We start from the raw sequence: 13,583 nt of genomic DNA, 5'->3' as shown, positions 1-13,583 counted from the left end.
GATGTGCTGTTTGTTTTCCAGTTCAGACAGTTGTCGATAGTCACACCCAAGTATTTGTACTCCTGCACCATCTCCACATCCCTCCCCAAAATGGAGAGGGGCTGTGGAGCAGTTCCCTTCCTCCTGAAGTCAATTACCATCTCTTTGGTCTTGTCCAGGTTAAGCAGCAAATGATTCTGTCCAGACCACTCCACAAACTCATCCACCAGCCTCCTGTATTCCCCCTCCTGCCCACCCCTTAAACACCCCACCACCACAGAGTCATTTTGTTAGATAATAATAAAACTAATTGGTTCTTTCTCACCACACAAGGATCATGAATATATCAAGATAAATGAATTTTATTTGCATACAAGACCTCCACCTGTTGTACTACCTCCAAAATGTTTATCTCAGTTACATGTTAACATGATGAAGATAGCTTGTTTTATTACCACCCTACACACACAAAACATCATATCACATTAACATTCATTCACTCATTTTTGTGCACTACATACAATTACATGTGTGTACTTTTAAAAACAGGGTATGGAAGGTTGTTTTGCTGAAGAAAATATTATTGCTACGTCTTATAGTGTCCACTAGTGGCAGCATTTTATGTCTATGCATGCACATGTATGTGAAGAATCAACAAATCTGGGCTCAGTGTTTTCAACCCAGTTTCTATTTTGCCTGGAAATGGCTGCATGTAATGTTATTTGCCTTTATTTCTTCAAATGAACATTTGTTTCACACAGCCCAGTGGAAGATAATGTCACACTAACTTAAAATTACAAAATTGAAGACAAATGTAGAGTAAGTTGTTTATTTGTTTAAACATCATAACTGCTACTGACCCCCACATTTCTGAGTCAGCTCAGCAGACGGTATCCACACTCACAGCTCCTGTAGTCTGATCGCTCTCACCCTGAGGCTCCAGCAGCACCGGTGTTCATATGGTGTGGATTACTGTCTAAGCACTATGGCTCACCAAAGAGGTGATTTTTACCATATTCAGTGATCCCTAAAACACCACCCAAATCCATGAGCAGTTATCAGCAAAGGAACTTTCTTAAGCTCAACTGACTGAATTGGTATCAAACAAGTGGTCATGCAATATCAGGATCAGAAACAACTGATTTGCTAACAACTGGACAGTTCTTGTTGGCTAATTTCTTTTTTTTTTTCTAGTAACTTCTCATAAATGTTAATATCCACATACTAAATCAAGTGAATCTAAGGAGAACGATGTCTCGCCATGGTTCAAGCTGACCTTTGGGGCTTATTAAATGTGAACAGCTTCCTCTTCTCTTGAGCCTTAACCCAGACCGTTACTGGGGAAATTCACTGGCTGACCTTTTATTGTACATCCATCTGGAATGAATAAAATTAGAGTCTGCAGTAATGTTAGTGCCTCTGTGAGACTGAACTTAGACACAGCAGAGTTTTGAGCCTATAGCTAAAGTGGACATGTTAACATTCTTACATTAACAATGCTAAAAATCTGATGTTTATTAAGAAGAATGTTTGTCGTGTTCACCATCTGACTGTAACATGTTAGCGTGCTAACATTTGCTAATTAGCATGAAGTACAAAAAGCTGACACTGATGGGAATGTCATGACAAATTCAAATGTTAACTTGATGATGACCCTAGAAGAAAAGCGGTCACCAACGCGGTCAACAAAGTCACTGGGGATGACAGCATCCTCTGGGCACCATCAAGCAGCTACTGAGTCAGTCTGGAACAACCAACTGACCAGTATTGCCATCCCTTGAACTATGTGCCTCTAGCATGGCAAAAAAACAAGTTTCACATAGAACATTCAACCAAACCAATGAAAACAGGACTATAGTACACAGTACTGCCAATCTCCCCGCTCTGCCTGCCTGTGAATAAAGTCACGATTTTTCTGCTAATTACTACAGTATATCGGCAACCATGCCCCATCTATTCTGGCTGTCAGCTGCTACCTTCCACCCTCGAGCCATTCTGGGGCTGCAGTTTCACAGTGGCCGATAATGACAGGTAAAATGGCCTGTGCAATTAGCCTGTTACAAACTGTCAAACCGAGCCCCAAAAATGGCTGACAGATTAAATTGCAGACCAGCCCCAGATTAGCCCTCGTGCCTTGCAAAAAGAAAAATGGACGTCTGTTTGGTTTATTTGCTGCTTGGCAATGGTGTAATTGGATGAGGTTGACATATTTCCACACACTTTATCAAACAATTCAGTGGATAAGGAAGCCACTTCTGAGTTATTTGACTAATTTGTAAAAGCACAGGCATTATTCTGTATGACTTTACAGTTACAGCATGCTTGAATGTTCAAATGGCTTTTGCCTTTTCAGTGAAGTCAAGTGATTATAATACAATGTGGCTAACATGTGGGCACACACTGAAACATAGTTAAACCAAACTGGAGGAAATGGAAAGATTCTGCTGGAAGAAAATTTGTGTGCACCAGAGCAGTTGGGCATTTTATCCACAATAACCACTCCAAACCTAGAGAGAAAATAAAGATAGTGGTGATGCGATTTAATTTGAGACAGTCTTAATCCATCTGGACTTTAAATCAAAAACAATCATGTGGTAAACTATTTGTTCTGCTTACCCTAAACAAAGTCTTAAAGCATAACAGCTGTGTGCAGTTAGTTTTGATGTGGTACAGACTAAAAGGAAATAAACAACTTTTAACTATTATTGGAAGGAGAGCACTCGGCACAAGCACATAAAACTCCCCTGATCACTTTCACTTGTCTTTGTTCTGGTTTCGATCATTAGTTTCACCCATGCATATCTCTGCCTTGTTATGTTTTTTAATAAAAATTATGAGATGAATAACAACAAATAATGACACAGCGAATAGGTAAACAAATGGAATTTGTCTCCTTCACATTCTTTTACTGAAGTATGGAGGAGGCGGACACGTTGTGAGGCCGCAACGTGATAAGAGAAAGATTTAATCTGCAGCTTTAATCAAAGTAAAGTCCTGCCTTTCTTACAGACACTAGTTTAAAGGTTCCAAATGCAGTTTGCAATTGCTGATCTTGTTTACAAGCTCCACTCTCAAATCACATGTAGTAAACTGTTGTGTCAGCGAAATTATATCATATTGTGAATTTAATCCACCGACCCATTATTTCCAAATCTCAAACATGCAATTATTACAAATCATTGCTGATTTATTATTACAAAAATCATAAAATCTTTACATGATGCAGGAGTCAGTTCCACTAACTTCAGCACAATTTAAGAGATCTTTAAAAAGCTCCTGTGGTTCTTGACATGCATCTTAAAGAAAAAGGATAACCGTATTGACCTATTGAATGTAGAGATTTACAGTCTTTGCTTAGTCATAGCCACAGCAAATACTTTCTTTCTATAGGATGGAACAGATGTACAATACTGGATGAAGTTAAGCTGTAATGGATATTGGCTCAGAGCCCTTGATGTTAAATGTCATCTGCTCATCAAAACAATAGGATTTCAAGCACACTGAGGTTGTAGGTAGCAATACAATCTTTTCAGTCTGTTTGCTTTGGCTGATTAGAAACACATTTTCCATCTTACATCACTGCAAACAAGAAAAGAATTATGGGAAATCTGGTGTATTGCTAGTGGAAAGGGAAACTTATTACACTCTCAGCCATCTGAGTACAGAGACTGAGCCTCTTTCATAACATAACTGCTCTGCTCTCAGCAACTCTGGACCTCAAGTTCAGTCATGAATGTGATCTCCATGTCATCCATCTGTGCAGGCCTAATCTGCATGGGTGGAGACTGGAAGAAACACAGCGTGGACCGTGAGACGTCACGACCACTCCCCATCTCTCCTGTTACACCTCTCGCTTGTCCTTACGGATTGATGTTGAGTGGGGAAGAAGAGGAGTCAGCAGTGTTGCTGCATTACGTGCAAGGAACCATGCGCATTGATTGAAAAGGCGAGTGAAGGTCTGATATCTGGGAGCAATTTATTTTTTTTTTGTCATCCCAGCGCCGTTTTATCATTATGTTAACAAGCAACTTCAGAGAGAAGTCTTGCCTTCGCATTCTGCGCTTCTGTCTTTGGCTTTGTGCGTATTCAATGTTGCGCCACGCTGCATAACGTCTGACAGCTGGCATGACTGATAGCGTGCAGTTGATAGTAGGTAGACAATATACTGATCTTCACCAATTTCAGTGGCAGGAACACGAGCTACGCCCTGTCTCTTCCCCTCAAACTGCCAAACCTCTTCAATATGCAGTTTATCAGATGATACCTGTTGATTTTGCGTCGCGCCATGTTCTTCGGACTGATGTGGACAATGAAGTTATGGGATAGCATGACCACTTGTTTGATACTGCTGAGTGCCGTGCACGCCAGCCCGCTGTTCCGGAGTCGACAGCAGTCCACGTCCACCAAGAGGCGAGGACGCGCCGCCGAGAGTCCCCTGGAGCTTCCGCCGGTTCCGATGCACCAGTCTGTCACTTCCCCGGGCAAAAGCCGCGCTGAGGCGGATACAGCAGGCTGGGAAGACGCGCTGGCTGGAGAAAAATGTGAGCCTGTGTGTATGGAGTGCCAAAAGTGCTAAAATCTATGAAGTCATTGGTATTCATTAGGTTTTCTGTGTCTCGATTTCTTTGCATTCCTTAAACAAATTATATTGTTTCCTGTCAACAAAAACATAAAGACCAGAACAATGTGAAAATGACCACTCTATTGACAATTTAACTTAGCAAAAAAAATGATCTAATACTAAACAGCACATTTAAATGGACCTATCCAATTGTTGAAACATTTGCAATGATGTTTCATGCTGCCCTTTAACCTTTTACCATTAGGCCTACCCCAATCAGAGCTAGTGCTTCTTGATGTTATTACAGTATTTAGAGCTTTCCCATAATATACAAGAGACACCTAAAACATGCTCATTATTTTTTGACACAATTAAATGATGGTTGTTAATAAAATGCAAATGTATAATGTAGATGAAAAAACTCAATTTCTTAAAATGCAGGATGTATGAGTGACTCTCTAATTATACTCAGTTTACTGCCACAAAAGACAAAGGTGGGAAATCCTTGTAACTGAGAGGCTAGAACCAATGAATATTTGGTAAGTGACTTAACAATTAATTTTCTGTCCACAAATTGATGAATTATTTTAGCTGTAGTTGTAGGTCTGTGTGTCACAAAGCTACATATTGGCTGCTGTGTCTTTACTCAAACATGAAACCATGTGGTTAGAATCGGATCCATTCCTAACTTGGATGAATCTTTTCAAATGGAAATCCTCTACAGAAACAAAACAAAACAAAAATATGCATGTGCATGTGTACTTGAAACAACATAGCAACTTTTCAATAAATGAATCATAAACTAAAACAGTATGTGCTGCCCAAAATAATACATCCTTGTACGAGTGCCATTTCTCTTAATGTGTTTCAGACTTCATGGAGGAGCCCCTCCTGAATGAGTTCGATGATGTGGTGGACTTCATCAAAGTGACTATCAGCAGAGTACGTCGCTCCTCCTCATTCACCGCGTCTTCATCTACCTCTTCCTCCGTCACTTCCTCTCCCTCCAAAGAAAACTTGAGCAGCAGGACTCGAAACAAAAGGGAGAAGATGTTTTTGAGCCGGCAGAGTGGTAAAGGAGAAAGAGGAGGTGCTAGGGCGGGTAAGACAGCCAGGAAGACAAGAGGGGGTGACGGCAGCAGTGGACGAGGACAGGGCTGCGTGCTTAAACAAATTCACCTCAATGTGTCGGACCTCGGTCTTGGCTACCGCTCCAGTGAGGAAATGATATTCAGGTACTGCTCGGGACCATGCAGGAGGTCTGAGACCAACTATGACAAAATCCTTTACAGCCTCACTCAGAGCAGGAGGCTTCCCCCTGGAGACATACCACCTCAGGTTTGCTGTCGGCCGATAGCGTTTGACAGTGATCTCTCATTTCTGGATGACAGCCTCATTTACCACACCGTGAAGAAGCACTCTGCCAGGAAATGTGGTTGTGTGTAGGAAGTGTGCGCTAGTGTCACTCCCACTTTGAAGTTTGACGTTGGGTGTTTTTTCTTCAGATTTTTAACATTGTGAGGAAACTGCGGCATGACCTGTGACCCTGTACGACTTGAGTCCATAAGAGGAGGGGCGGCATCGAAGCAATGACTCCTCCTGATCCCCTTCTTCTCCGCAGTCACCATAGATGATAAATGTATTCGGTGTGATTTGAAATGTTTCCATGGAACTCGGTTTAAAAAACTGAAATCAGACTCATGAGGGCTCCTGTACACCACATACTGTATGTTACATGGGGAAAAAGTTATACACATATGAAATGTATTTATGAAATGTAGAATATTTTAACTTATTTATATTTATTTTGGAATAAATGTTATTTATTATGTTATATTTCAGTCTGCCAAAGGTTTTAAATAATTTTATTATGTATTTCCATATAAAAGCAGTAAAAGACTGAGTGCTTTACTTTGGAAAATAATCACCAGGATCTTACATTTAAATGTCACTCTGTAGAGTTTGTCTTGTAAACAAATACGCGAGGAACACGAGGAACTCACTCTGCAAACGTTCCTTTACAGCGCTACTAGTGGTGGAAAAGCTACACAGAGAAAGTTTTTCTTTAAGGGACAACTTTCCTCAAAACCTTAATGTTTACAATGTTCCACAATTCTAGTGTCACATTTCATTAATGAGGTGAGAAAGGTTCTATCAAAATGTTTCATTCTTATGAAGAGAAGAATAGATGATTATTCCCTGCTAGTTCCACGTCCTCAGATGAGTTGCTGTGTTAATGAAATAAGATTTGCTCACTTTATTTTTATACAGTATTCACTTTTAAAGTGTCTCATTTCATTGCTAATAAATGCATTCTTACGCAGTCTAGTGTATTCTCTAAATCAATGTCCTTTGTAGGTGAGTTTGGAAGAGAAAACACTATTCAGTTATATATCTGTCTACTTTTTTAACTGTTACCATATGCTCAGAAAAAAAAGGGTTTCCAATGTGACTCCATAATGCTATTAAGTAAATGGGACAGTGATCTAAAACATGTCGGCGGGAAGACTGGACTTTGAAAGTGAATGGTAGTAGAACTCGGTTTTATGTGAAACAGGAAGAGGAACACCTGAGCAGCAGAGCATTAGAGCTGAACTCCAGTCCTTTAAGAAATGAGAGAAAACATAAAAGAAGTATGATGTTATCAAATAACAATAATTAAACACAAGAGAGAACAGTATCCATATAGTCCAGTACGGCACCTAGAGTATAACAATAAAAGGAAGGCGATGATATGGAAGAATGAGGATTCACATGAAAAGCTAAAGTATATGTCGGAAGAGGGAGGGAGACAATAAAAAGACAGTACGATGAAAAGGCGGCAAATATCCAAAGAGGAGGATTTGGGAGAACATGAGAAGATGGGCCTCGCTTAACTGATGTGTGGTCGATATCCGAGCTGTCCCCTACTCTCTCATATTTCACAGCCCTTCCTCTGTCTGTCTTGGGAGCTGTGAATCAGTACAGACTGGTTCAACAGCAACTACAAGTCCAAACTGGGCTTCCCAAGTCCTGGTTTTTTTTTCTTTCTGTGAGACATTTTACAAGGAGAGATCACACACCAGTCATGCTCAGAGCAGCTGATAAATACTTTTATAGCAGGGGATTCACTGGCAGCTGTGTTTAACTTGACAGTTCTGCTTTTAGGGGCATTGCTAAGAAACTTGAATTCACAAAGACGTTTATGTTTCTGTGCTTGAAATTTTGATCCACTGAATGTTGAACATATCACCATGGTAACATTGGGGCTGAGAAAATCTGCAGTCAGTAACTCTGATACTAAACAGGCTACTCATAATGTTACTATTTTACCAAAACAAAAAGGAATTCAAGTTAAAATCAAAGCCAAGGGGCATTTGAATTTGAACTTCTTTTCTTTTCATCTTAGACATGCAGTATATAGAGTGAATCAACACTTTCCATAGCCATTACTTCTACAGCATCTACTCATTATTTTAGTTTCTGATTGACAGACAAACCAGATGCACTACAGAACCAGAGTCAAAATATCTAATGCATTAATCATTTTAAACACATTAACTACAGTCCACCCTCACCAAAATGTGGTCTATTGGCTTCTATGAGCTCAATTAAACATTTTCCTGAATTAACCAGGACAGTGGCAAATTACACAGTGCACATACACAACACATAATGTACCTAAATATACTGTACACGCCAGGTTTAACTGTGGACAACGGAGGAAATCATTAGCGCAAACTGGCAGTCAGAGGATACTATCATTAGACAGATGAGTCTTTTCCTCTTTTGTTCATGGTGTTAGAAGAGCTTGTAATGAAGGATAATGTTCCACTGGAGTGTAATACAACTCAAGTGTTAGTAGTTCAGGGGATGGTGTTCCATTCCAAACAGGTGCTAAATACTGGAAGAACTGTTGACATGCTGATGTTACAATAAGAACTTTAGAAGGTTGGTTCACCCAAATTACAGAATAAAATATTGTCTGTCTTACTTATGGTGGTGTCTATCCATGCAGATAAATCTGAATTTATGTGCCAAGATTTTCAAATATGAGATTCCTTCTCAGTAAAATAAAGCTGAATAGGATTTTTCTCATGATGTGCACCGCATTGAAATTCACACACAAAAAAAGCCCTCACTTATTAACACCTATTTGTAACACCTATTTCAAGAAGCAATATCTTGGTCACTCTGGAAAATCCATACACGTGAATGTGGTATTTTTATTGGGACTAAATTATTTTTATGAAATGTTAGTTTGAATGAAAACCATCTTCACTGAGGTCTGTTGGTTATCCAGAGAAGCCAGGCCACTGTTTCTGGAAAAATCATGATTCACTTGAACTTTTTTCACAAATACATTTCATTCACATTGACTGTGTCAGTTTTGAGGCATAAATCTTAATCTTTCTGTCAACAGAAATCATAGCCACATTTCATCTGTCTCACGTGCATCTGACAGAAAGTGCTGTGAAAGGAACAAAATGACTATTTTAAAATAAGACGAAAGGTTTATATGGATATTTTCCATCAGGATATTTTTGTTTAGTAACCGACTCAAAGGCTTTCTGTAGTAATTAGTGAGGGTAAAGACTGCATGTGAAATTCATTTCTCCAATGAGTTCCAAACCAATGTGTGTACGTTTCCATTAAAAGTCAACCTCTCAGACTTTCAGAAGAAAACACAGCTTCTTTTGCATCTCGGTGCCTGGAAGAAGTTCACTATTGTTCATTCATTTAAAATCCATGACCAACTTGTTTACCAGAGGAGGGATTTGCAGGCAGAGCCTTGTCTACCTCTACTCTGGCAGGTGGTGTGGGAAAAGACACAAATTATAATCTAAACATAATTACGTTATATCAAACGTGTCTGAGGTCTTTATGGATGATTTCTCAAACCACAAGAAGCTCTTTGTGCCACTGACCTGGAATCTGTCAGAATGTCTCAGGCTGTACTAAGAATCAATTGTAAAAAGAACCAAGGAAGAATAAAGAAAAGACATCACAGATGAAAACAGTACAGCTGCCAATTCAAGACGTATGACGACAAAACAATACCGACACTGTCTCGGCCTGTTTGTAAGATTGAGAGAAGCTCTAAGATCTGTTATCTTCTTATTTTCACAGTTGATTAAAGTAATCTTTTAATCCGAAATTCTAAAAAAAAAAAAATACAAAATGAGGCCAGGTTTGGGGTTTTGGCAGTAAAGTTCAGCTATATTAAAATAGTGTAAATAAGTACTCTTGTGATTGATTCAAGAAACAGGCCCTTCGGCCCAGTCAGTGTTGTTCTGTCATCAGACTGGCTGCAACACAAAGCAGAGGCAACATGGAACAGATCATCGTCAACTGGTCTGTCACCTAACCAACCCAGTTTTTGAATTTTGCAGCAGTTGTAGCTTTTTACATACTTGTAGGCAACAGTGACAACAGTGAAATACAACCATCCATTTCTCCTGCTGAGCATGCACACGATGTAATCACATTTGATCTTCCGTTAACTTGGGTACAACGCTAAGGGACATAGGCCTTTTGTAGACTCCATGACTTGCAGTGAATGTAACACTATCCCCTGCGTGTTGGTGAGTGAGAGGTGTTGGCTCAGATGGTTAAATATTCAGTTGAAACATGAGAACGTGCGTTACACTCTTCTGCCTCACACCTGTGGTACACCACTGTGTGTGTATTCATACAATCAAGTGTAAATCTGTGTTTAGCGTGGCAGATGAGATGGTCATTTCCCCTTCATCTTAAAGTGAGTTTTATCGATAAATATGTGATTTTAAGCATTTTTAAAAGCCAGAGAGTGCACGTGAAACTGCAGAATATGTAAATAAAATGAGTGTTAATAGTTTTGTTTAATCAAATATGTGAATAATAATAGGTCAAAGTCAGCTCACATACTGGATGCTCGAAAGGGAGAACTCTGAGAAGTTTAGCAACTGTGATGCATCTGACCTTCACATCTTTAGAGCAAAGGCAAAAACCAAACACTGAGTAACTAATACCAATTTGTGATCAAACACACTGGAGATGAATGTCCTCCCACTGAGTCATGAAAGCCAAAGATTTACGGATAGAGTGAAAAACATGCTAGTTGATATTGTGATTTTCCATCTGCTTCTGTCTCTGTTGTTATAATTATAAGAAACAGCTCAGCAGAGGCTGTCCGCTCCACTACATTGAGCCAAGACAGAACTGGTGATGTGACGGGCAATTTGAAAGGAGTGTGATCCTGAATGGCACAACCAAACATGAATTTGAGAGTTACATGACAAAGCACTACAGCCTTAATCTCAGTAGTTATAAATGTTACAACACGTATACAGCATACACTACATCAATGTACATCCTTCTTCATTTACACATATGGCTCTGAAGCATTTCTGCTACACTGAGGTACAGAGCAGAACGGCTCTAATCTCCTTTGTAAACACAGTACTGGTGTGCGCCTTGTGCTACTCGCACTGTGGGGACCTGAACCTGTTTACACACTCACAGTATGGGGACTCGGCCTTCCTCGTGGGTCTCATTTCTGACCCCACCATGTATATAATTGAATTTCAGGGTTACGGTTAGGGTTAAGTTAAGGTTAGGGCTAGGCTGTTAGCGGTTATGATTAATGTGAAGAAAAGTCTCCAGGAAATGAATGTGAGTCAATGTAAAGTCCCCACGAGGAATGAAAACATATATGTGTGTGAGTGTCTGTGTGCATCAGGAGGCAAACCAGACCCCAACTCAGCATTCATCCTCCCCTCATGAGGAAAGAGCAAACCTCCCTCTATGCCCTTCTCTTATATCTTTCACCACCTCCCACATTTACTCATGTCCACTGCATTTTGATGTCCCTTAGTTTTATCCATTAATGTCTCCAGCTGTCCATCCCTCTGTTTTCATTCTTTTACTTTCTATGAATAAACACAGGACTTGGCTTGCTGTCTGCTGCCTCCTGTGCTTGTGAGTGTAAAACCACGCGCACCTTTATGTGTGCGTGTCGGTCTCTATATTCCCCTGTGCTGAAAGGAGGAACCTCTCACTTCCTCCATAAACACCTCAGCGGTGTGCAAAGGATCTGTGGGAAGGGCTTCTGACGCTGTCACATACCTTGTAAATTAGACACATCAAGTTATTTTAATGTCTTAAACAGGTAGTCTGGAAAATCACGCAGTTGGTCCAGCCTTAAAAGAGACGAAAAAGGAAGGAAAGACAAGAATATTCTTTTTTCTGGGATTAATGAAGAATCCCCTTTAAATCACACTAAATTCCCAGTCACGCCAACCAGTTTCACTGAATAATGCAAAATAAACCTGGCATTACAGTTTCAGGTAATTCTCTGTTTATTTAGATACGTTCTGTTTCTTTAGCATGAGTATTTTGACCTAGCCCTCTAACATGTCAGTTACATGTCAGGTAATGCTTTCACCGAGCACATTATCATTCTGTTAACATAAGATTTCAAGCTTTAACAAGAACATAATGGAAAAATCTTTGAGTCACAAACAGCATGTACAGTGATGTAGAGACAGTTCCATAAGGAAGAGACAGAGAACCTAAAATGGTTCAATATGGGGCCACTTGTTTTATGAATGTTTCTCTTCTGGTGTTCATTTATACAGGACATTTATTTGACATCTTATTTTTACGAGGCAAGGTTTATTGTAAATACTTATATTTGTTTTATATTATTTTCACAAAACTGCAGCTGTTGCCATGATTAGGTTTTGCTTCCTGCATTTAATTATCGTTACTGTGATTTATCAGCACCTAAATCAGAATTTAATGCACTTATTTCTAAACTTCTCTGGTCTTTATCTGGAAAAGAGATGCAGCCCTGTGTGTGAATATTCTGCTCAACAAATCATAACTTATTGGGAGGAAGTGCCGTATTACACTTTGGGTTTAGCTTGTAACAGAGAAGGCAATGCACACAATCAGGCACATAAATACCGGATTTTTATCTTCCAACACAAACCTCATACATATTCTAACCTCAGGGCAAATAGAAAGATCACTGTAGCGTTCCAAACACTGACATACCACTGAACCATGTTTAAAAATCTACTGCTAAACAATATGGTCTACAGTACTGTATAAGTGTTTCTTCATCTTAGTTCATTTGACAAAATTGACAGCATGAAAGCAAAAACAGGGATTCTTTTAAGTTAGAAAAAGATTCATGCCTCAATTAAATCTAAGCATTCATGTTAAGTTTCACTTTTATGAACATGCAACATTTGCTAAATGGATAGTAAGCAGAGGAAAGGAAGGGGTGAGATGCTGCAGAACTCATGTGCATAAACAGCAGACTCACAATATTGTGATTACACATCAAGACCCGATACTGATACACTCATACATATGGATGCTAGAAACTGAACAAATGCATACATTGAATGTAAAAAACCCATCAGGTACTGTAGGTACTGTAAAGCAACAAATCACATTCTAGCTGTTAACTGGGATGCACTGAAAAAACAAGGTAATATTGCAGTTATTAGCTCCTGGTCAAATCTAAATATGAGTGTGCAAGATCTCAGAAATACCTATGCAAGAATTTACAAGCCCCTAACAGACATCTGTTTCCCTCTAGAGGTGAATGGACCCTGAAATGGATCCTGCTAACCCAGAAAATGACACACAAAGCAAAACCATGGAGCAAACAGTTTAAACCTCTGAGTCACAGCTCCTTTACAATCCCTCTATAACCTTTCATAGTCTGGATCGACCTTCGTATGACCCCTGTAGGGCCTTAATAACCCCCCTCCTGGCTTGAGTGAGCTGAAACAGACCCAATGGAAAGCTGATATCTTGGGCTCGGTTGTCTTGCTCACACACATCATCTAGCTTTGATAAAAATACACATGCATGATCTGCTAACACAAATTCAGACATTATGTATATGAACATGGACACAGAGACACTCAGTGACTGATGTCTAGCTCCTGTAGGTTTTGAAGGTATTTTTCACTGTGGTCTAACAAAAGCGGGAAAGAACATTGTGGAATAATAACATAGCATAGTAGTGTTTATTTAAGCTATGTCATACGGTGGAAAGTTCCCT

The 13,583-nt window shown here is 39.6% G+C and overlaps 1 protein-coding gene across 1 annotated transcript; it reads left to right on the top strand.

Moving 5' to 3' along the window:
* Window positions 1–3,655: 3,655 nt before the first annotated feature.
* Window positions 3,656–6,320, top strand: LOC109961517 (glial cell line-derived neurotrophic factor-like). The gene is made up of 2 exons (XM_020602377.1): window positions 3,656–4,520; window positions 5,412–6,320. The coding sequence occupies exons 1-2, from the start codon at window positions 4,265–4,267 to the stop codon at window positions 5,984–5,986; spliced, it is 831 nt and encodes a 276-aa protein (XP_020458033.1). The 5' UTR covers window positions 3,656–4,264; the 3' UTR covers window positions 5,987–6,320.
* The last annotated feature ends 7,263 nt before the right edge of the window (window positions 6,321–13,583 follow it).

Source organism: Monopterus albus, unplaced genomic scaffold (assembly GCF_001952655.1).
Source record: "Monopterus albus unplaced genomic scaffold, M_albus_1.0 scaffold56.1, whole genome shotgun sequence".
NCBI lineage: Eukaryota > Metazoa > Chordata > Actinopteri > Synbranchiformes > Synbranchidae > Monopterus > Monopterus albus.
Note: the sequence above shows the minus strand (reverse complement) of the source record. Positions and strands in the feature narration are given on the sequence as shown.